Source organism: Oryx dammah, unplaced genomic scaffold (assembly GCF_014754425.2).
Source record: "Oryx dammah isolate SB20612 unplaced genomic scaffold, SCBI_Odam_1.1 HiC_scaffold_20, whole genome shotgun sequence".
NCBI lineage: Eukaryota > Metazoa > Chordata > Mammalia > Artiodactyla > Bovidae > Oryx > Oryx dammah.
Genome location: NW_024070204.1, coordinates 59,847,266 through 59,870,324, shown reverse-complemented (window position 1 = coordinate 59,870,324; position 23,059 = coordinate 59,847,266). Strand labels below are relative to the sequence as shown.

At 41.2% G+C, this 23,059-nt stretch overlaps 1 protein-coding gene across 2 annotated transcripts in view; it reads right to left on the bottom strand.

The window, feature by feature from the left end:
- The window catches only part of PIK3R1 (phosphoinositide-3-kinase regulatory subunit 1), a 96,373-nt gene that overhangs the window by 19,002 nt on the left and 54,312 nt on the right, over positions 1 to 23,059 (bottom strand). For both annotated transcript variants that reach the window (XM_040262645.1, XM_040262647.1), the window contains exons 3-7: positions 9,187 to 9,279; positions 8,678 to 8,752; positions 2,422 to 2,553; positions 1,458 to 1,659; positions 1,164 to 1,243 (exon numbers count right to left, since the gene is read on the bottom strand). In XM_040262645.1, the coding sequence (XP_040118579.1) occupies positions 1,164 to 1,243; positions 1,458 to 1,659; positions 2,422 to 2,553; positions 8,678 to 8,752; positions 9,187 to 9,279 (582 nt within the window). The remainder of the gene's footprint in view (positions 1 to 1,163; positions 1,244 to 1,457; positions 1,660 to 2,421; positions 2,554 to 8,677; positions 8,753 to 9,186; positions 9,280 to 23,059) is intronic.

The window sequence follows — 23,059 nt, the reverse complement described above, 5'->3', positions numbered from 1 at the left end:
GACCCACAATCCAGGATATCCCTGTTATACATCCTCCTTGCTGGGATCTGGAACACTTGGAATGGACCAGGCTTGCCTTATGGACTGTTTCTGCTACAGCTTTCACCTGTGGATCCCATATTTTGGGTCTGTCCATAGAGGTCCTGCCCAATACTGCATCATGAATGGTTACCTATCCCATCCTTTAGGTGGGTTTTAAGTTGAGGCCTTCCCCTCTCTGTCCACCCAGTTCAGATACAACTAAGCCTGGCTATGTAACACCCTTAAAAAAATCTGTGTGCACACATACAAGCACAACATAATGTACCAATGTATGACTGATAACTGGGTTCCCATTGCTTGCTCATACAGAGATGAGTTTAGTAATCTGCATGAGTTACTTGTAATAAGCAATAAATTCATGATGTTTTAATTAAATTCAAGACATAAACTCAGACTACAAGCGATATTACTGGTCCTGAAACCTCTTACCTCACTTCTAGGGCCCTCATCACCATTTCTAAATGACCAGTTCACTTTTCATCAATATACAGCAAAACAAGGTTGTTTAGACTTTCCACAGTAGAAAAAAAATACATCAGTTTAGATAAAATCCACTGCTAGTTCCATCTGCATTTCCCGCTTTGTTAAAAGGCTAATTGAATGCCAAGCTGCTTTCACAGAAGTGTATGGCTTGCTCTAACTTGTTGCAGTCACCCCTATTTTCATACTGCCTGCATTACTAAAAATGTTTATTTTGACAAGACATTTCTTAGCCTACCTATTTCCAAAAAACACATTCCAAAATACTTTAAGTTACATAGTAATTATAAACTCCCTACTTTATACGTATTAGAAAGAAAAACAGAAATGTCAACAAGTAAAATGAACGCCGTAATTTATGCAGCAACCAGAAGCATCAAGTTGAAGGGGTCGGGGGAGCACTCCCAACAACCCTCACCTAAAACCAAGATCATGGAAAATCCACAAATTTCAAAAGCCACATAATACTGATTATATATGCAGCACCCAGATATTTTTTCTTTAAATCATAAAGTAACATGTTATTATGAATCTCAATTTCACGAGAAACTTATGCTACTTCAAAGGAGGTTGAAAGCCACCATTTTTCAGGCTCTAAAAAATGAACAGTGAGGAAATTTTAAAAGTTCAGAAGGCATTACCTGGTGCAGGCTGGCGTTCATTCCATTCAGTGGAGATTAAGATTTCTATAATTTTTATGAGGTGTTCAGTATTCTCAGAACTACAAAAAAAAAAAAAAAGAGAGCAAGAGAGAGGTCTGTTAGAAACTTTGTTGCCTAAACAACAAACTCATTTTCATTTCTGCACATCCAGGTGACTGTCTGATGGAAGTGTGCAAATGCATTTGTGAACTAATAACTTTAGAAGCCTAATGACCCACCACCTTAGGACTACCCTCATCATCCCCAAATCCAGGTTTCTCTTCTATCACTTACCTTGCTGCTGGGAATCTGAAAAGCAGAGGGCTGAAGAGTTCAGAAAGTACTTTTGCATTCAAAAGATTTTTGCTGGACGTTTGAGAGAGCTTGAAGAAATGTTTTAGCAAATACTGCAGCGTGAGCCAGTACTGATGAGGTATGCTGGGCGACCTAATGAGCTTCTTCAACAGCTGGATGTGTTCTTCAGAACTCTGCACTTCTGTGAGTGAAAACAAAAAAGCAAGGAAAAGACTAAGAGACTGTTGGTAGCTATCAGTGACTAAACACCTAGATATCCGTTCTAGCTACAGAGAAGTCGTTTAAAACGAAGGCACCAGAATCAGCAGAGTACGTTTGCTCTTCTCATTAGAAAAGGCATTATGAGAAAGTCGAAATCTCATGTCAAATGGAAACGCAAGAAACTCTTGGTGTGCAGAACCCAGGAGGTTCTGGGTGTGCTGCCTTCTGTGGGCCAACTTCAAGTGTGATTGGCTAACTCGGAGGAGCAGCAGATAAGTATCGCAGGTTTTAACTGTGAAGGTTACGAACCACAATTTCCTGTCCCCAGAGCACTTTAACTGAGCGTTAGCTCCTGAAACGGAGAGTCTTCTTCCCTGAACTCATGTTCTACTGGAGGAAGGTGATGGGAACACCCCCAGTCCCTCGGTCCTAGTCCAGTTCCCTGAGTCCAGTGATGATGCTTGGCACTGTGAGGCATTCTCTGATGTAGTGAGCCTTAAAATACCGACAAAGGGTTCACGATTAGCCAAATTCAGCATGGGGATGCAAATGAGAACGTGGGTCTTCTACCGGATACCCTGGAAAGGAGGGAGTTTGTGCTCATGGGACAGGGGTGGGGTGGGCGGGAAAGAGTCTTACTAACATTTTCTAAGCAATCTCTCTTTATATGCAGCACTTGAGTTTACAAGTCCATCCACATCTCAACACATGTTCAAGGAGGCTCTCAGAAGAGACAACATACCTGGGGCTAAAGAAATCAGTTCACTGGAAACAGCTACCGGAATGACAGGATTCGGTAAGTCCAGGAGATAGCGTTTGAAGGCGTCAGCTAAAACGTGCACATCGAACATCTCCAAGTCCACGGAGGCTGCATCTGTTGATAGAAATGTACAACAACAACAAAAATCAGACCTGTTATGCACTGTTTGGGGCGATTTTCTGAACGTGCAACTTAAATGTGACATGTGAAAGGAAGCAGGATGAAGACAAATAGAAGATGCCTGAGCATTTATTAGCAGTGTTTCTCTCAGGGGCTGCTCGTGGCATTTCGAATGGAGCATTTCTCCTTGTGCAGGTCTGTTGCCCACACTGTAAGCATTTAGCATGAAGGCCCCTGCCCCTGCCCATGGTGCCAGAACACATTCCCAGACTTTGGGGCAACAGAAGACAGTGCCTCTGCTGTGGGCTGAATTGAGTCCCCCGCAACTCCTATGTCAAAGCCCCAACTCCCAGCACCTCCACATACGAATGTATTTGGAGACAGGGCCTTTAAAGAGGTGTTTAAAATAAAAGGGGCCATTGGAGTGAGCCCTAGTCAACTGGACTGGCATTATAAAAGGAGAGAATTTAGACACAGACACAGCAAAGGGGCAGGCAGAGGACACGGCCCACTAGGACACAGCAAGGAAGCGGCCGCCTGGAAGCCAAGAAGCAGCCACACCTGCCAGGCTGCGACTTCGGGCCTCTAGGACGGTGAGAAAACAGACTTCTGTGTTTTAAACCATCCAGTCTATGGAATTTTGTTATGGCAGCCATGGCAAACTGCTGCAGGCCGTACATCATTTGCAAATATGTTCTGGAGATGGGGGTTCTGCCCTGGTGGAGAAGGGTTCTAAGGATGCTGAATCACATAGTAAAACCTTCCTGAAATCCCAATGAGGAAACATGAAATGCAATCCTGTCCCCAGATTTCCTAAAACCTGAGTTGTTCAATGTCAGTATCAATATAACCCAAGAGTACAGACTGATTGATTTAACAGCAAGCGATTACAGAATTTTAGTAATCTCAAGAATAGCCATAAAAATAATGTGAACATCCTTAGAATATTTCTCCCTAGTACTGACAGAGTATTCTGATTAAGGTATTACTAATTAAACCTGTGGGCACTGAACTATCTCGAAAGAAATATAAGATGCACAATCTGTCCAGTAAATCCTTCATCTGGAAAAGAGTTCAGGCAATTGAACCCTGGGCTGATGTGAATCACAGCTGCTCTGTGAGTACCTGGGGTATAATGAGGCATACAGCCCAGTGGGAAGAAGTGCTGCTGGGGGCTGGAAGGACCACAGTCACTGCTGAAGGACGCACACTAGTGATGGGAAAGACGACTCAAGAGCAATTATCTGGGGACTCGTGTACTCAGTGGAGAACAGGGAAGCTGAGGAGCAAAATGCTATATCTTTAAACAGCTTTTTTTTTTTTTCATTAAAAAAATTTTTTTTAGAGGGTAACTGCTTTACAATGTTGTGTTAGTTTCTGCTTATAGCAACGTGAATCAGCTATTAAGCATACATGATGATAGCTCAGTTGGTGAAGAATCCACAGGAGACCCTGGTTCAATTCCTGGGTTGGGAAGATCCCCTGGAGGAGGGATAGGCTACCCACTCCAGTATTCTGGCCTGGAGAATTCCATGGACTGTATATTCCATGGGGTTGCAAAGAGTCGGACACGACTGAGCGACTTTCACTTTCATACATTTATCACCTCCCTCCCATCCCCATCCTACCCTTCTAGGTCATCACAGAGCACCAAGCTGAGCTCCCGTGCCATACAGCAGCTTCCCGCTGACTGCTTTACACATGCAGAGTATGTTCGTCAGCCCTACTCTCTGTTTGTCCACCTGCTCCTACCCCCGCTGCCACGCGTCCACAAGTCAGTTCTCTACGTCCGCATCTCTACTCCTGCCCTGCAAATAGGTTCATCAGTACCATTTTTCTAGATTCCGTATATTTTCATTAATACACGATATTTGTTAAATAGCTTTATTAACTGGGCTCAAGTAAGTAAGTAATACTCAAGTAAGTCAGAAAGGAGCACTGCTGAAGTGCGGATACCGCTTTTGGTAATCTAGATTCCAAGACAGTTAGAAACTAACTAGGAGAAGTAACCTAACTAGGAGACTGATGGGACTGGGTGGTGGCCTAGGAGAGGAGGAGAAGCAAAGTTCACTCGGAGATGTTCAGCTTGAGAAGGAGAAGCAGCATCCTGGATGCTCATGAACCAGGTGTGATACTGTATAAAGCACTCAAGTGGAGCTGGAAGCTACCAGATTCCTTGAACACATCGTCATAAGCCAAACCTGTCCCACCAGCTAGGTAGATCTTATGAAAGATAATCATATAATATCTTAAAGCTCAGAGATATCCATCTGGTAGCAAATACGGATAGGAAAAGAACGAAAAGGTGGGGAAGCAAGGGTTAAACCACTTAAATGTCCCACAAAGAACAAACCAGGTACATATCACATCTTTAGTTAAGTGTGCATCCCTGCTGGAGCATTCCATAGCTGCTGGCCACCACCCCGCACCCCCCGCAATCAAATCACCTGTATACTCCATTTAATATTACTTTGCCCAGAAAATTCATATTTCTTAATTGGCTCATCCTAAAAAAAGTAATAAACCATTTTCGCAATGAGGTATAAACTTTAAGATGCTAAATATTCCCCACGTCCTTCCCTCAGGCAGGCTATCTGCTGCCTTCTCTGTGCAGGAGCAGTGCTGATGAGCCGTCCCAGAGGGACGCTTCCCACTATGGTAATTACGAGTCTCTCTCAGAGGCTGATGGGCACTACTAGGCTGACATCCCTCGAGGGCACAGACTGTGGCTCTCACCTGCTATTCTCACATCCCTCAGGGCTCAACACAGAATGTGCTTGTTAAATGTTCGTGGGCTGAGCTACTTTGTGGGCTCAGGACTTTCCTGAGAGTGATGTTAACTCACCGAAGCCCTTCTCCAACACATGAGGTATTATTGCAAAGAGACTTTATAGCTTTTGGATGAAATAACCTTACTTCGAGTCTTTAGGTACCTCACCTTATGTCCAATTCCACCAGAGCTGATGTAGTATATTCTATTTATTTACAGATAACTTCTAAAGCTCCTTGGACTTTCTGACTTCTGTTCTAGAAGTCTCCTTTTCCGTATTAAAGCTATCCTAACATGCTTTTCCAAGAGCTGGACACAGCTGTCATGTGAGGACTGTGGAAGTTGGCTGAGTCTTCGGGTCTGGGTTGGGGGCATTTACACTCTCTTCCACCGTGTTTTTCACTGAGTCTGCGCCTGACAGGTAACCAGTGACCTCTCCTACATTTCGGCCCTTCTGCCACTGGAATGGAGTCCCCTCCCTGACTGATCTCTAGCTGAGTCAAGGGTTGTCAACTGGGGTCCTCAATTTTGCTGCCCTACTCCTGACTTCAGGAGACATCAGCCAGTACCTGCAGATCGTTCTGACTGTCACAAGCGGGGTGCAATCTCACTGGCGTCTAGTGAACAGAGGCCAAGAGTGCTGCTGAAATCCTACAATGCTAAGAACAGCTCCTTGACAACAAAGAATTATCCATCCTAAAATGTCCACGCACTGAGGCTGAAAAAGTCTCAATTTTAAAATTGAGGTATAGGATTACCACATAATGATTTCTTATTTGTATATACCATTGTTAAAGCATCACCACAGTAAGTCTTGTTGATATCCACACTGAGTCACACATAGAAATTTTTTGCTTGTGATGATAACTTCTAAAGAAAAAACCTGAATCAGGTTAAGAGAAACCAAAAAGGTGGGGAGAAGGAGAATAATTCACACCATTAAAATTTTTTTAAAAAGACAATGTATGTTAGGGCAATACAGCGTGGGGGGGGAGAGTGTGGAGAATAAGGACTTTTAGGGTCAGAACAATCTGCATGCAAGTCATGGCTTTATAAGCAGCAGTAACTTTTATACACAAGACCGATGTGTGGATGAAATAAAGTAACTTAGTGGGTGCTAATAAAAGTAGGCTGTGGTCCTCCACCCACGTCCACCCTTGTCTGACATTGGTGATTCATGGGGTTAGTTAAAAGCCATGCTTTTTGTTTTTAAGTGACTTATCTCTGAGCTACCTCCAGAGATAAGTTTTTAATCTCTGGAAATTACGGTTTTTTTAAATAGACAAATACTCAAGCTAGAAATAGTCCTGGAGGATCCTCACTCCTAAACTGAGATAAAGTTTACTCTTTTTGTTTTGCCACAAAATTCACTTTTATAGCACAGAATCCAAGGAAAACCAATTTTCTCTGTGTGTGTTGATCTCAAATGGGGAAGAAAGCTGTCTATCAAAATAGCTTGTTGACTTGAACTTGGGTTATTTATTCCCTTCTTACAAGTGGTGTGAAAAATTTTTTTAATAGCTCAACTGGATCATTTTGTTTTTGGTCACATTTGAAAACATAACTACTCTTTTTCAAATAACCCCCATTTCATCAGTCTCTGAAGTCTAAACATTTCCTGTGACTTTTAACATGCTCAATTTGACGAATTTTCTGACCAAAACATGTATCTCTAGTTCAATTGGCTAGGACAAAATTCAGTGTTTCCTTAACACCCTGGTAAAGCTGTTAGAAGAAGAAAAAAAAAAAAAAAAAACCACGGCTTTTCACCTTGCTTTTTCTGCCAGTCAACTTCTAATGACCTACTCTGGATGTGTAGGAGGATGTACCCTGTGTTGTGTGTAAGACTGATTTCCATGTACAAAGGAAAAATGAAAGTTAAAAAAAATTTTTTTTCAAGCTTCAAACATTTGGGTGGTGTGTTTCAAGTCAAACTATCGACTGATGAAGATCTAATCTCCTTTTCCCAGAAACATCTTTTCTAGAAATTTTCATAAGCTGCCTCGTTTTGAAGCTGCCTCACACTTCAAATTTTTTCATTTATTAAATATCACGTGGGTATTCTTTGCATAACTGTACATCTGAAAATGCTTCTTCTAAAACTAGATTTTACTTCTTTTGGTTCAAGCACCCAAATTCAGTTAAAACAGTGCAAGGCAAAAAAAAAAAAAATTATCAGTAAAAAGAAAATAATTGTGAGGGAATAAAGGGTCTAAGAGATTCCCGAAGCTGATGTAGAAGATGACTTGCTGGAATGATGGCAAGTAAATTTACATTTTATAGTTGTATTCTGTATGGCAACGAGAGAAGGAATTAATAGTTAAGGTACCATTTGGTTAAATTAATGGATGTCATTTATGGTGTGCTAAGAGTTGACTTGAATTGGCTCACAATTCTTCCCAAGTGGTAACACATTGGTAACATGAAATTAATCGCATAGGAATATTTACACTATACTACAAACCAGGGCTTCCCCCCCTTCTCCAAGAGTTGGTTTACCAGCACACTACTAAATATAACAATATCATGATGTTGAAATTGTTAGTCACTCAATTGTGTCCGACTCTCTGCTACCCCATGGACTATACTTTCCATGGAATTCTCCAGGTAAGAATACTGGAGTGGGTTGCCATTTCCTTCTCCAGGGGATCTTCCCAACCCAGGGATCAAACCCGGCAGATTGTTTACAGTGTGGTTATATGGCTCAGCTGGTAAAGAATCCACCTGCAATGCGGGAGACCCAGGTTCAACGCCTGGGTTGGGAAGATCCCCTGGAGAAGGGAACGTCGACCCACTCCAGTATTCTGGCTTGGAGAATTCCATGGACTGTGTAGTCCATAGGGTCACAAAGAGTCGGACATGACTGAGCGACTTTCACTTTCACTTTACTTGATAAAAATATGGCATGAAAAGGGAAGCAAGCAAGAAAGGAATGAAGACAGAAAAGAAGGGAAAAGGTCAGAAGAGATCTTTCTTAAATGACAGGTTCATAAGTACTTTTTCAACTAGTCTAGATGAACTGGGCGGAGAAAGATGACAGGTGAGCAGAATCAGAGAAATCCCAAGATGTTTCTCTCCTGCGCAATTTCTGCAGGCCCAAGAGGCTCATGGCTGTGATGCCAGCCAATGTGCCTGCTGGTAGACAGGCACAGACACCCCTGCTCAGGAGACAAACATCAAAGGCCTGCCCTCTTACAGGAAGAGCACAGAGGGAAGTGTTCCTGATTTCTGAGCTCCCTCCAAACCGAGAACGTTGCACGCTTAAGCTCAAGGGTTTTGTGCTTTACCTGAAACGCAAAGGTAAGAACCATCTTTCCCTCTGTGTATTTCCAGCTCTCTGACACTCACCACAATCAAGAAGCTGTCGTAACTCAGTGGGGTTGCTGGAGCTCTGTGTTCTGTATAGAGTTGAACATTCCAGACCTAGGACACAAAAGAGACTGAGTATGCAAAACACAGCTCTCTGGGGAACCTGCAAGCCTGCAGCCAGAGAGACATTCCAGTTTTCACCCAGTGTCTATTCGAGATGTGTACCAAGCATTCTTGGAAGTCAACTCCCACTATTCATCTCATTTGGCATATCAATAATTTTGGCAAAATCATCTGGCCACGGAGGAACAAGTTAATTCTATTTATTAAGATAGGGAGAATTTAAAAGTTCCCATATAGTAACCACATGTTAGTATGGAGTGAGAAGTCAGCAAGACTATCTCCCCAGGTCACGGCCACAAACAGCTTATGTATCCAGCACAGGTGGCAGGAAGTGGATTCAATGAACGTCCACGCAACAGATACAAATGACACCCACGAGATCAGGCTATAACCTGTGAGCTGATTTCCCTGACCAGTTGGATTACCTTTCTTTTCAATGGCTTCCACGAGCTTGATAAGAAGCGGTGGAGCAACGTCAGGGGGTGCGAACTGCTCTGCAAGGTCCAGGAGAGTGGAAGCTGCAAACAAAAACAATCCTGTGGTTACGTTTGATTGAGGGTAATCCAATGCAGTCAATAGCAGTGAAAACGATCCCAACACGAGGTCACGGACTGCAATCAGGACAGCAGCAAACGCAGGCCAGGATGAAAGAGTGCCTGAGCAGGGCCCTGTGTTTAGAAGGCCCCTCTCAGGCCACCACCCTCCAGCGCTGCCTCTTCCCACGGGGTGAACTGCCTGGGGGACACACCTGCTGCTCCTCTCCTAGGACACGATCAGAAGGCTCCCCAGAAGCCCAGACCCCTGCCTCAGGCCCACCCTTCTGAGCGCAGACCTAGCTCCCACATGCCCCACTGGCCCGAGGCATGGGCTGGGGCAGAGGGGAGTGGGCTCAGGATGGGATGGAGTCTGGCCGCGCAAGTTCCAGCGGCACGGGGCCAAGCCAGGTGTGGACCAGCTCTCCACATGTCACCACGCTCTCAGGCAGAACTCGGAACCCAAGAAATCAAAATTCAAATCCAGCTTCCTGGTCATTGTGAAGATAATAGCTGTCAACATAGATGGAACCACTTTTATCAAACTGTCTGTTAATGTGATTTTTAACTTTCAAATATTCAGATGCAAGTTGCTTGGGCCTCCTTTGTGTTTTGCCCCAGGATCCACAAATGCCAAGCTGGGTGTACTATCAAATACAAAACAGGTACAAGTGCCATGGACCTGCTATTGAAATGCCTTTATTGGCTTACACATGTTTTGGTCAGTTAATATCTTAATACATGTGATACTGTCACAAACTGTTCTTTCCATGCTTTTATTTACATGTTTTACCAAATGATAACAAAAGAAAAAAAATCTAATTGGGTGACACACATAATGTCCTTCAACATTTGATAACTGTATTTTTTACTCCAAAAAAAATATATAAATATAAATACCTTTCTCATAAGATACCAGAAGAGGGAGCTAAATATACACACCTCAAATGTCTCAAAATGCAAAATATAGGTAAATGACAGTCTTTATGAAAATACCTAGCTGTGCAGTCTATTTATCAGCAACCCATAAATCACTTTTAGACACTTAAGGTTCATGGCTGTGTATGTGCTCTCACATAGTTTATATAATCTAAGACTAAATATTGACAATTTTGTTTCAATGAGATTTCAGTGGTGTGACTTTTAAAGCCGTATATCATGTTAAGCAAGTTTCTAATGCAGCCCATCTTTCTAATAGTGAGATAGCACAGAAAAACAACAGGCTCACAAGACAACAGTCAAGCAAGATTATGTTACACTTTGACCTCAGAAAATTAAGTATTGTTTCTGTGATTTTGGAAACCCAGAACCTGTAGTATAAGACCCTTCTATTCCCTGAGACAGTAACATGATTTTGCCCCCTAACTCTATTAGCCATACCAACTACCGAGGATAAAAGGAGAAGAGGTACATTACAGAAGAAAACCCTATAGCAACACTCTCCAGAAGAACTTGCTGTGATGGTGGAAATGCTCTATTAGCTGTGCTACCCAGCAAGTGCTCTGAGCACTTGGAATGTAACTCCTGCAACGGAGTAAGAGAATTTTCAATGTCTATTGATTTAAAATGAGATAGCTGTAAACGACTACTGATCACAGTCCTGAAGAGCACAGTTCCATAGCCTGAACAAGGGCAAGTTTCGTCAAAAGCACAGGAAAGATTCCTGAGTTGATTTTGTACTACAAAGACCCCACTATGAAGCCAGCCCTGAGCACCCAGCATCGGTACAGGGGACTCAACAACGTCTGAACACAGGGCACAGAAGGTTTATCACTGAGTTTCCTGGGCCACTTTGTCCTACTGCAACAGCACTTGAACATACTTCGCACTTCATAAAAGCAGGGCAGGCATGCTACTGACTCGCCAGACAGTCACGATGCAGAGAGCTGAGTGGGAACTTCATCTCACCTGTGTTTCTGCCACCAACCTGAGTCTACGGATCACCTGGAGAACTCGTTATGCAGACAGACTGCTGGTACAACTACAAACCCCCAGAATCAGAATGCCCAAGAATGAAGCTAGTCATCTCTTTTGGGTTAGTAATAAGTTTTAGGACATGCTATTATGAGAAGCAAATCCATGCAAGTGACCCCTAGCCACTGCCTGAAAAAAAATCCAGCAATGACACTGCCCACATCTGTTAAAATATGAGTATACCTGAAAAGTCCTTAAAATAGAAGTATCTTGGGGTGGGGGGAGGAATACATTAGGAGATTGGGATTAACACATACATACTACTATATATAAAATAGATCATCAAGGGCCTACTGTATAGCACAGGGAACTCAGTATTTTGCAGTAACCTATAGAAAAGAAAATCTGAAGACGACTATGTATATGTATATATGAAACTGAATTGCTTGCTATGCTGTACACCTGAAATTAACATGATACAGTAAATCAACTATTTAGTAAAAAATGCAAATATCTTGAAGTTTCTTTTTAACTAGTCTTTTTTAATTAAAAGCACTGTAAATAAAAAAAAATACTATAAAAGAGCACAGCATCTCATTTCCTCTGGTAAATTATAAACTACTTCCTTTTGCCTTAGATTGTCAGCTCACAAAAAATATCCTCCCCTACAGATGACTTCTACACTGAGCAAAATGAAATTTCCTATCAGCACATATAATAGGAGAAAAACACAAAGGTAGAGATCAGATGTAGAGAAATATTAATAATTAGAACTCACTGTAGCATCTCTTAACCTTCTCAAACTTAAAGATCTCAGCATACACCAAAGTGCAAAAAGCTAAAGATTAAATAGTAAATACATGAACCCACATATCTGCACAACATTCATCCAACTAACATGTCTAGTTCCTCTTTCTCTTCCCTCATAAATTACACAGGCTTTTTTTTTAATTAAAAAGAAAAAAAAAGTTGGCAACCAAAGATGGAATTGCTTAATAAAAGTTTATCTTCTCCCAGAATCTTATCAACATGATCATTTCTGCCAGCAAATATGAAAGGTAAATTAAGTGATAATTAAAGATTTCACCTAACTGTGACTGAAATGTGCACCTAACAGTTGTTATATTACTGGGCTGGCAAATACTACATATAAAACTCTTATTTCTTCACTTCAGTTTGAAGGAGGGGAAAAAAAAATCTTTCCTAAGTCCTTTCAATGTTTCTTTGGCAAAACATGGTAGTTTGCTTTCCATATCCTGAGATGCAAAGTATCATCTCTTTCACTCATACAAGTGCAACGTGAAGTTTCTAAAAAGCACCGTGATGGCTATCAGGTATCTATAACAACACCTTTCTCAAAGTACACCCCAGAATATTTTAAAAAGAAAAACTCTAGACGTATGCAGTAGGAAGTACAGGTACTCCTTTGTAACACATCAAGTGAATTTATCACTGCATCTTTTTTTAATATTGAAAAAAGCTTATTACTCAAACGTATAAATCATTACAACTGATTAAAGTTTTGCAATCCTTTAAAAAGTAAACTTTACAAAGACACAACATTTTAAAAAATAACAGTGTAAGGATTTCCTATTCTGTAGTACAATATCTATGATTCAGTCCATTTCCCTTAAAAATATTTAAACACAGGGGATGTGAAAGCTTTACCCAAGAAACTTACAAAGTTCACATTTTCTACTTTGAGTATTAGGATCAATTAACAGTGAAAGTCTAAAAAGCATTTTAAAGCAAAGTATTAATTATTTCAACTAAAATCAACTATTCCTTTAGTTTTATTAAATACTCAAGGTCAACATTTACACTTCTGTTAGATCCCATTTTAAAGAATTTCAGCAGGAAATGACAACTGCTAAGACGTACCAAATTTGGCAAGTTGTTCTTTGAAAAGTCCTTGATAAAGTACATCATACAGGTCAATAAACTAAAACATAATGGAACTCATATATACACACACACAATATAGAGGTCATATATGGTGACCATTAAACAAAATACAAATTGGCAGAGCGTAATCCTCATCAAGTTTACATATAAATTCTCATTTGATTTCACCTTACAGACAGATTTGTATACCTGAATGAGGAATGTTTTTTGGTTTTTGAATCCTGCTGTAATAGTGTAAATGTGTGGAGAGCCAAGTCTACTCTTAAAGCTGGGTGAATTTTAGATTCCTCCACTATAAGCTAACACCAGTTTTTCGCTGAGCTGAATCACTTTTCATCAAAAGAAATCAGTATTACTTAAAGAGAAAGAAGACAAGAAAGAACAGCAGAAGGCTCTAAAAGTGACGGTGAAGCCAAGATGCATCTTGTTTAAAAAAAAAAAGAAGAATCAGCCTTTTACAGCAACACCAATGAACTAGTCATACTGTTTAAGAGCCCACTCATTGGAAAGATTGAGGGCAGGAAAAGGGGGCGACAAGAGGAGATGGCTGGACGGCATCACCGACTCAATGGACGTGAGTGTGAGCAAACTCCAGGAGACAGTGAAGGACAGGGAAGCCTGGCGTGCTACAGTTCCGTGGGATCACAGAGTCAGATGCCACTGAGCAACTGAACAACAGCAACAAGCTAATGAGCTGGGTGTCCCAGGCTGCAGAAAAGAATTCTTGAGGACACATCAGTCCGTCAGTTCACTCACTCAGTCGTGTCCGACTCTTTGCAACCCCATGGACCGCAGCACACCAGGCTTCCCTGTCCATCACCAACTCCCAGCGCTTGCTCAAACTCATCAGATGCTGCATTTCCCACTCATTCTTTTTCCCCCCCTTTGCCCTGGCGACAACCAATCGCATGCAACAGAAGAGAGCCTTCCCTCCCGACGGAGGCCCTTCCCAAATCACTAACATGGACAGGCCTGAACAGTCCTTGGGCGCCAGTGGTGTGTGGGAGACAGTGGCATTCCTCAACGTTCAACGGTGCCAACGCTGCTACAAAGTGCAAGATGAAACCAGCACACAGCTGCACCTTTTGGAGGCCTTCTCCATAAAAAAAGATATTTTAGAATTAGGGCCTGGCAAGGACGAATGGAAAATTTAAGCTGAAATTCTGGGACTCCAGAAACGGCCCAAGCCAAGTATTTCATTACTGATGGAAGCAGCTTGGAAGTACATAAAAAGCTGCCACTTACCTTTTAAAATGTAGTACAAATAAACAGAAAAGAAAGTATATGCAAAGTGTGGATCAATATTAAATCAAGATGCTTGCCTATTAACTGTTGCTCAATCAAAACTGGAACAATCTCTCTCATTCTTTCAAATGAAAAATGGACATTCTGGTAGGCTAAAATATAACAAATCCCAATAATACTTTTCTTAAATAAACCTTATAAGCACATTCATACTTTATACTTATAACGGTTAGTACTCTGAACGTTTAAACTTCTCAAGTTCTATGGGCAAAACCATAACAAATGCTGGCTAAGGCAATGCAGAAAAAAGCTAAACAAAACAAACAAACAAATCCCACAAAAATAAAATAATCATGAGTTCCTTAACTTTGTAACTGTTTAATGAGCAGTAGAGAAATTACTAAAAGCACAACTTTAAAGCCAAAGAGACCTGGGTTTTAATCTTGGTTTTGCCACTTACTGAGTATAATCTTGGGTATGTTAATTTAACTTGAACCCCAGTTACTTCACCTGTAAAATGGGAATAATTTTAAGTGTGGCAAGGATTAATGAAAAATATATAAACAAACATGGGTAAGCACAGTTCCTAGAATGTAGCAAGCACAAACTAATGAGTAGCTATTATTAATTTTGAATTATCCATTTAATCTTTTTTATTATTATGCATAGATTTTTAAAATACCCAAAAGCAATGGTAAGTTTTAACACCAGAAATTACTAATTAAGACAGAATTCTCAAGTTTTTTTTTTAAGGTGGTAAACAGGGAACACAATTAGAGTAGATATCTGCATTTTGCCTTTCTATATATTAAAAAAAACACTCAATATCTTTTCAGAAATCATATCTAAATTATCACATGATTTTCACTACAGTGCACTTTTTCCCTGTAAGGACTATCTATTTGAGATACTATGCCTCAGTTTTCTGAATGTAAAGGAAAGATGTGGTTGCAATGATACTGAACTTGGTGGAAACTAGGATTTTTCTTTTGGAGTAGGAGGAAGAAAAAAAATACGAGCAACTGAAAATGGGAATAGAAAGTAAATATCAAAGGAAATCTTCAGCCATAACTACACTATTTTTAGGCATAACTAGTTGGAGAGAATTAAAGAGTTGTCAACAGATTTAAACAAGAAGTTTGCAAATCTTTTCAGATCCCCTAATTAGTCTTTAATACCTTTAAGTTTTATCTTCTCCCATTTATCTCTTCTGCTCCACAGCTGAAAAAAGGGATCTGAGATCCTCTGCCCATCTAATTTATTTCTAGACAAGAGACTAGTCCAGGAAACAAACAGCAGGCAAAGACTTTATTAAACATAAGCAGACATTAGTTTCACTTCTGATGGCCTTGGCTGAAGTCTAGGCATTGAGATAATTGAAACACAAGATTACACTTAATCTTTGACAGGCTAGCCTAATTAATTGTGATTCTTATCACCTAAATTGGAGTCTGATTTAAAGATTACCATTTATAGCACATAGCAAATTAAGATGCTGGGCAAGAGAAAAATGGGGAAGAGAAAAAGACTTCTCCCTCTCCCCACGCAGAAAATAATTTGTAGTTGAGTCCCTAGGATCTGGGAGCCTGATGGTTTGTAAGAAAAGGTGGGATCCCTCGGTTGGTTGGCTTAGAAAGATTTCACACAAAGTGTGCTGAGAGGCCCCAAAAGGGAAGGAAAGAGAGGAAGAATCATGTGACTCAAACCCAACGGGCGCTTGACCATTTATTGAGTGAATGACTATTACGGAACATCAGTCAGGAATCACACCTCCACACTAAGCGTTTTACAGACAGGCTTTCACTTATTTTTCATAGCAGTTCCTTACCACCCTCGATTTAAAGGAGAGGAGACTGAGAGAAATGAAGTCATTTAATCACAAACCTCCTGAATAGTGTCCTTGAGTTCAGCTTGGACCTGTTTCTCTCCACCAGGATCTTATTTCTTCTTTTCAAAGACAGAAGTCTGTGATAAGTTTCCCCAAATTTTCCACCAAGGCTCCCTAGTTTAAGGGTAACTGTAGCAAGGGATTCACGTGTCACACAGTGGATGCTCCCCAAGTGGGCAGCTATAGTATTGATACTTTCTGGTGTCTTCAAGTAAAATGACTCTAGTAATACCAGTTTTTGCACTCCTCACCAAATAAACAAAGGATGTTCAAGCTACTACGCGATTGCACTCATCTCACACTCTAGCAGAGTAATGCTCAAAATTCTCCAAGCCAGGCTTCAGCAGTACGTGAACCATGAACTTCCAGATGTTCAAACTGGATTTAGAAAAGGCAGAGGAACCAGAGATCAAATTGCCAACATCCGCTGGATCATCAAAAAAGCAAGAGAGGTCCAGGAAAACATCTACTTCTGCTTTATTGACTATGCCAAAGCCTTTTACTGTGTGGATCACCACAAACTGTGGAAAATTCTGAAAGAGATGGGAATACCAGACCACCTGACCTGCCTTCTGAGAAATCTGTATGCAGGTCAACAAGCAACAGTTAGAACTGGATATGGAACAACAGACTGGTTCCAAATTGGGAAAGGAGTATGTCAAGGCTGTATATTGTCACCCTGTTTATGTAACTTATATGCAGAGTACATCATGTGAAATGCTGGGCTGGATGAAGCACAAGCTGGAATCATGATTGCCGGGAGAAATATCAATAACCTCAGATATGCAGATGACACCACCCTTATGGCAGAAAGTGAAGAACTAAAGAGCCTCTTGATAAAAGTGAAAGAGGAGAGCAAAAAACTTGGCTTACAACTCAACATTCAGAAAACTAAGATCATGGCATCCGGTCCCATCACTTCATGGCAAATAGATGGGGAAACAATGGAAACGGTGAGAGACTTTTTTTGGGCTCCCAAATCACTGCAGATGGTGACTGCAGCCATGAAATTAAAAGACTCTTGCTCCTTGGAAGATAAGCTATGACCAACCTAGACAGCAGGTTAAAAAGCAGAGACATTACCACTACACAACAAAGGTCTGTGTAGTCAAAGCTATGGTTTTTCCCATTGTCATGCACAGATGTGAGAGGTGGACTATAAAGAAAGCTGAGCGCCAAAGAATTGATGCTTTTGAACTGTGGTGCTGGAGAAGACTCTTGAGAATCCCTTGGACTGCAAGGAGATCCAACCAGTCAACCAATCAATCCATCAAGGAAATCAGTCCCGAATGTTCACTGGAAGGATTGATGCTGAAGCTCCAATACTTTGGCCACCTTGACACAAAGAACTGACTCATTGGACAAGACCCTGATGCTGGGAAAGATTGAAGGCAGGAGGAGAAGGGGACGACAGAGGATGAGATGGTTCGATGGCATACCGACTCAAAGGACATGAGTTTGAGCAAGCTCCAGGAGCTGGTGATGGACAGGGAGGCCTGGCGTACTGCAGTCCATGGGGTAGCAAAGAGTTGAACATGACTGAGCGACTGAACTGAACTGACCAAATAAATAAGCCAGTACATTGCCCCTCACTAGAAAATACCCTGAACTTCAGATCCTGATGGTCCTAAAAAGAAAACAATGGAAGCCCCGTTAATAACATGAGGGGGGTGGGGGCTCCAGGTGAGTCACGCTCTCTCTCTCTCAGTCTCAGGGGCAGGGTGCCCACGGAAGCACACCCTTCTCTCCCACTTCCATCTGATTAGATTTCACGGTCAAGTGCAGAAAAAGTAAGAAATGCTTTATGTAGGCTCTTTCAATGAAACTTGAGAGGCACCAACCTTATAAGAATCAAAGGGTCCTCTTATCAGGAGAGGGCTAAGAGAAACCGAACAGAAAGATACTACTGGGAAAACCGGAGGCCAGAATGAAGCATCTCAGTGGAGGCTGGAACCTTATAACTAACAGGACATTACCCGACCAAGTAGGGCATGCAAAGGGGTCTCCTGCCAAAGTGGCAAAGCTGTCCAGTGAGGCCTTTTTAAGTAAGCCTGGATGGAAATCAGAGAAAAGAACCACTAGATTCACTCCAGTAACTAAAGAGAGCAGGGCTTTTTCTCTGACAATTTTGAATATGCCAGAAAGAACTGTACAGTGAATGTGGATATCCTAGATTTTATTATTAACATTTTACTATATTTAATTACATATCATTCCATCTGCCTGTTTTACTTTTTTGGATGAATCTCAAAATAAATTGCAGAAATCAGTTGCCATGGACTAAACCACATCTCTCCAAATATGTTGAAGCCTTACTCCCAACGTGATATTTGGAGATGTAACCTTTGGGAGGTAATTAAACTGAGATAAAATCATAAGGGTGGGGCCATCACGATGGGATTAGTGCCCTTGTAAGAAGAGATACCAGAGAGCCCCAATATGTGCTAAAGTCACTTCAGTAATGTCCAACTCTTTGTGACCCCATGGACTGCAGCCCTCCAGGCTCCTCTGTCTGTGGGATTCTCCAGGCAAGAATACTGGAGTGGGTGGCTGTTTCCTTCCCCAGGGGATCTTTCTGACCCAGGGATCGAACTCACGTCTCTTAACGTCTCCTACATTGGCAGCTGGGTTCTTCTTACCACTAGTGCCCCCCAATATGTGAGAACACAAAACAAGCTACTGTACACAGTCCAGGAAAGGGCCCCCGCCAGAACTCAACCACACTGGCACCTGGATCTCAGACTTTCAGCCACACGGCCTGAACTGAGAAACTATTTTTTGTTGTTGCTATTTAAGCCACTTTGATATGGTATTTTGTCATGACAAACTGAGCCACCTAACACATCAACACATTACACCCAAAGAGAGGAAAGAAGCTATAAATCTAGGCGGGGGTGGGGCGGGGGTGGGAATCAATGCCAAATACCAATTCTATAGGTATTTAGTAAACGTCCTCTGTGTCAGATAGAATATTCCCCATGGCAGCCAGTTGGGGCAGTGCTTCCTGAACTTTAACGTGTATTAATGACCTGATTCTGTAGATCAGGGTGAGGTTCGGGATTCTGCATTTCCAGCAAGCTCCCAATTGATACCCAGCTGCTGGTCCTCAGACCACTCTGAACAGCAAGAATTGGGCCCACCAATCGGAGAGAGAAAATCCAGATCACTCTGGGAGACAAACTCTCAACAATTAACCTTTACACACTGATAACTTGTCACTTAAATTGCTCTGGGGTTGACAGGCTGATGTTACAGCAGATCTCACAGCCCAATATCCAAATATGTGTCAGACAGGTGATGGGGTCTGGCTCTCAACTGTAACTAGATCTGCTATCATACCCAATTAAGGGCTTCCCTAGTGGCTCAGAGGTTAAAGCGTCTGCCTGCAATGAGGGAGACCTGGGTTCAATCCCTGGGTCAGGAAGATCCCCTGGAGAAGGAAATGGCAACCCACTCCAGTATTCTTGCCTGGAGAATCCCATGGACTGAGGAGCCTGGTGGGCTACAGTCCACAGGGTCACAAAGATTCAGACACGACTGACTTCACTTTCACTTTCTATCATACCCAATTAGATATCAGAAGAGAGAGATGAGCATTTCTTCCCTTCCAAGGCTAAGGGTCACCAGCAGAATGGAGACCAAGGTGTGATCTTATTACTGCTGCTCTGTGCCTCTGTGTACCATTGTGTGGGAAGAGACCACGTGAGTCACAATGTGCCCAAGGTCCCACAGAAGTTCAGGCCAAGGGCTAGAACCCAGTCCTGATGCCCACACAAGAGCTTTTCCTACCTTGGCACATTCAGAGGACTCAGCTTGTTAAACTGCAGGGTGGGTGGGAGGGAGGAAGGTAAGGAAACATTGGGAAAGCTGACCTGACAAGTTACTCCTACTACAACCAGTGGTTTCTATGTACTGAACAATTAGTGTTGGAAACTGCTCAGCACTTGACGTGCTTCACCTCATTTAGTGTGCAGAACTTTGTGTGGTATTATGATTGCCCCCATTTTACAGAGGAAGACACTGAGGCCAAGTTCAGCACGTTGGCCATAAAACCACTCCATGAACCTCATTTCCTCCTTACGCAGATACGCCGCATATGCCCTTCTGGAGGTTATGAGCCACGAGAAGCGGGTGGAAAGTCCTTGCAGGAAGCCAATGGTACAGCACGTGGCAACAGGAGGCACCCACAACTACCCCCTTACTGACAAGAGGTGCGACTGTTCAGCCTGAGCTTGGACTAGAGGGCCAGCTTCTCACCATCACCTCAGCTTTATCAGGACTGAACCCTCGCCAGTCTACTCAGCCAGGCTAAATATTTTCAGGACAGCATTTATTAAATGTTTTCTCATAAGGCTAAACTAAGCACATTCTTCCCTAAGGATGTAATGGGTTTTATTTAGCTAAATATAGCTGACTAACTTATCACTTTCTGCAAGTTACAGATGGACTTATTTTGGTTAATCATCAGATAGGGAAAGGGCCCCGCAAATAATTTACAAAAAAAAAAAAAAATTAAAGATTTACATAGTAACTTATATTTCAAAGAGTCCAAAATGAAATATTAATGTGGTATGCCTGCTTAATGAGGATAAGGGAGTTAAAATGCTCATGATCAAAGAGGCAGAGAAAAGGAAAAAGATGATGTGTCCACAGGATTAGAAAGAAAAAGGTGAAAAAGACAAGGGACCTGAAAATAACTGAATAGATATACCCTGTCAGCTAACAGAGAAAACTAAGCAAGGAAGAGATAACTTAATCATGCTTTTTGATTACATGTTTTTTTTTAATCACAGAAAACTAAGCAATTCATATATATAATAAGGGATAGCAACTGTGAGATAAAAGCAAACACAACCATTAACAATTGTGTGAGGAATCAAGAGTTTTTAAAAAATAGAGTGATGCTTTTACTACCTCAGACAAATGTGAGTGGTTAATAAATTCTCCATTTTCACAATGTACAACAATCATTTGTGAAATGAACACAAGGCTATTCACCCCTCAGCTAAAGAAGTCCATGGACTTGTTCTGGATATAATTTTCTTTTTAAGGATAACAATTTTAGATGGGTCAGTATTGGCAGCAGTTGGATCCTATCATTAAATTCTCAAAAAAAGCACAGGGTAATAAATAGTACTATGCTACAGCGACTTAATTGTGCCAGACCAATCTACCATTTTCTTTCCCCCTAAACTGTGATTAAAAAAAAAAAAAAAAAAACAGAAAAATGAGAAACAAAAAAACCAACTGGGTTGGTCCTACAGATAGAAGAGAAGCAAAATATAAAATGAATTAATTATAGAAAGAAATCTGACTACGTTCCCAAAAAAGACTAGAAGTGAGCTAAAAAATATAGATTTTTTTAGGTATATTTTTAGTAATTGCTTAAAAGTCAGCAAGGACAACGTGGCTTTGTCAAATATTATAATACAATACGTGGTCAAAGAAAAGGAGCGAAGTAACCAGTTAAGCTTAACCCAGATACAGAAGTATTCAATCAGTCATTCCTATCAACATCTTAGATTAACAGAAAATACACTGGTAACAATTTGTAGATATCACCGTGTTTAAGCGTCCCAGTGAAAAGCGAGATTGGTCAGAAAAACGCTGGTCTCCTACAACTGAAAGACCTGTGACGCTGTCATGAAAAAGGACCCAGCCGCCTGTCTTAACCACCAGAACCACCTGCACTCCTCTGTTAGCATTCTGTCTGCAGCTGCAAGGGGAGTGACAGGGCCTGAACCACAGGAACCAGTTGTGCACATTTTGTTCTATTAGATTAGGCCTCAGTAACTTTATGAATTATGAGCTGTCAACTACTACTTCATCTGCCATAGAATATGCTTCTTAGAAATTGCGGCTATAAATAAGTCAACAGATGTTTTTTGCTGACTTCAACAGGAGCTTTTAAAAGGGGCTAAACCTAAGCGAATTAATCCAAAAGGCTGTAGAAGGTTTCCCCCTGTTGGTCACTTGTTGCATTAGTCTTTTAAAGACTAAAGTCTTTCATTTCAGCCTGTAAAATACTTTCTGGGTATTACTTGAATGTAATCTGTTAAAGAAACTGAAAATTAGGGTCCTAAAATACACTGCCAGACTTTCTTTGACTTCTGTTAAAAAAAAAAAAAAAAACACTATTAAAATGCCATACCTATGCAAGATTGTTACTGTGTCATATGAAAAACAACCCAGAAGCCACTGTGTCATAGTAAAGAAAAAAAAAAGACAACAGGCAAGGACGAGTTCTAGATCTGTCAATAACATATAGGGAACTTTGGGAAAGATATTTAATACCTCTGGGTCTTCACGTCTGTATCAATGAAGTGGTAAGGATTAGATAAGTTCTAAAGTAACTACTAGTCCTTATAATTCCATGATTTGAAGATAAAATTCAAGGAGATCATATACCCAATATAAAATACTAAATTGTACTTAATCATAAATTACTGTAAAAATAACTCTATATTCCAGTTAGCCACCATGTTGCTATAAATCTGACAAAAATCACAGGTACCTGGGAGATGGCTGGTGTTGGCCCCAAGCAAAAACTTACTTCAAATAACCAGGTGGGGGGTAAATTAAAAAAAGTAAGTAGGAAAATGGCAACATTTAGTTGTATTTCATTCTTACACTTTAACCCATCGTTTCTAACAGAGGAGGGGAAACTTTTTTCAGTTTTAAAGTGAGATATAAACTTCCACTTTTCCAGAATGAATAGTAAATTCAAAAAGAACTAAAATCTCTCTCCCGTTTCTGTAAGTGGGTCTAATGGAAGACTACTAACCACATGTTCTTAAGTGTACTCCACAGTCA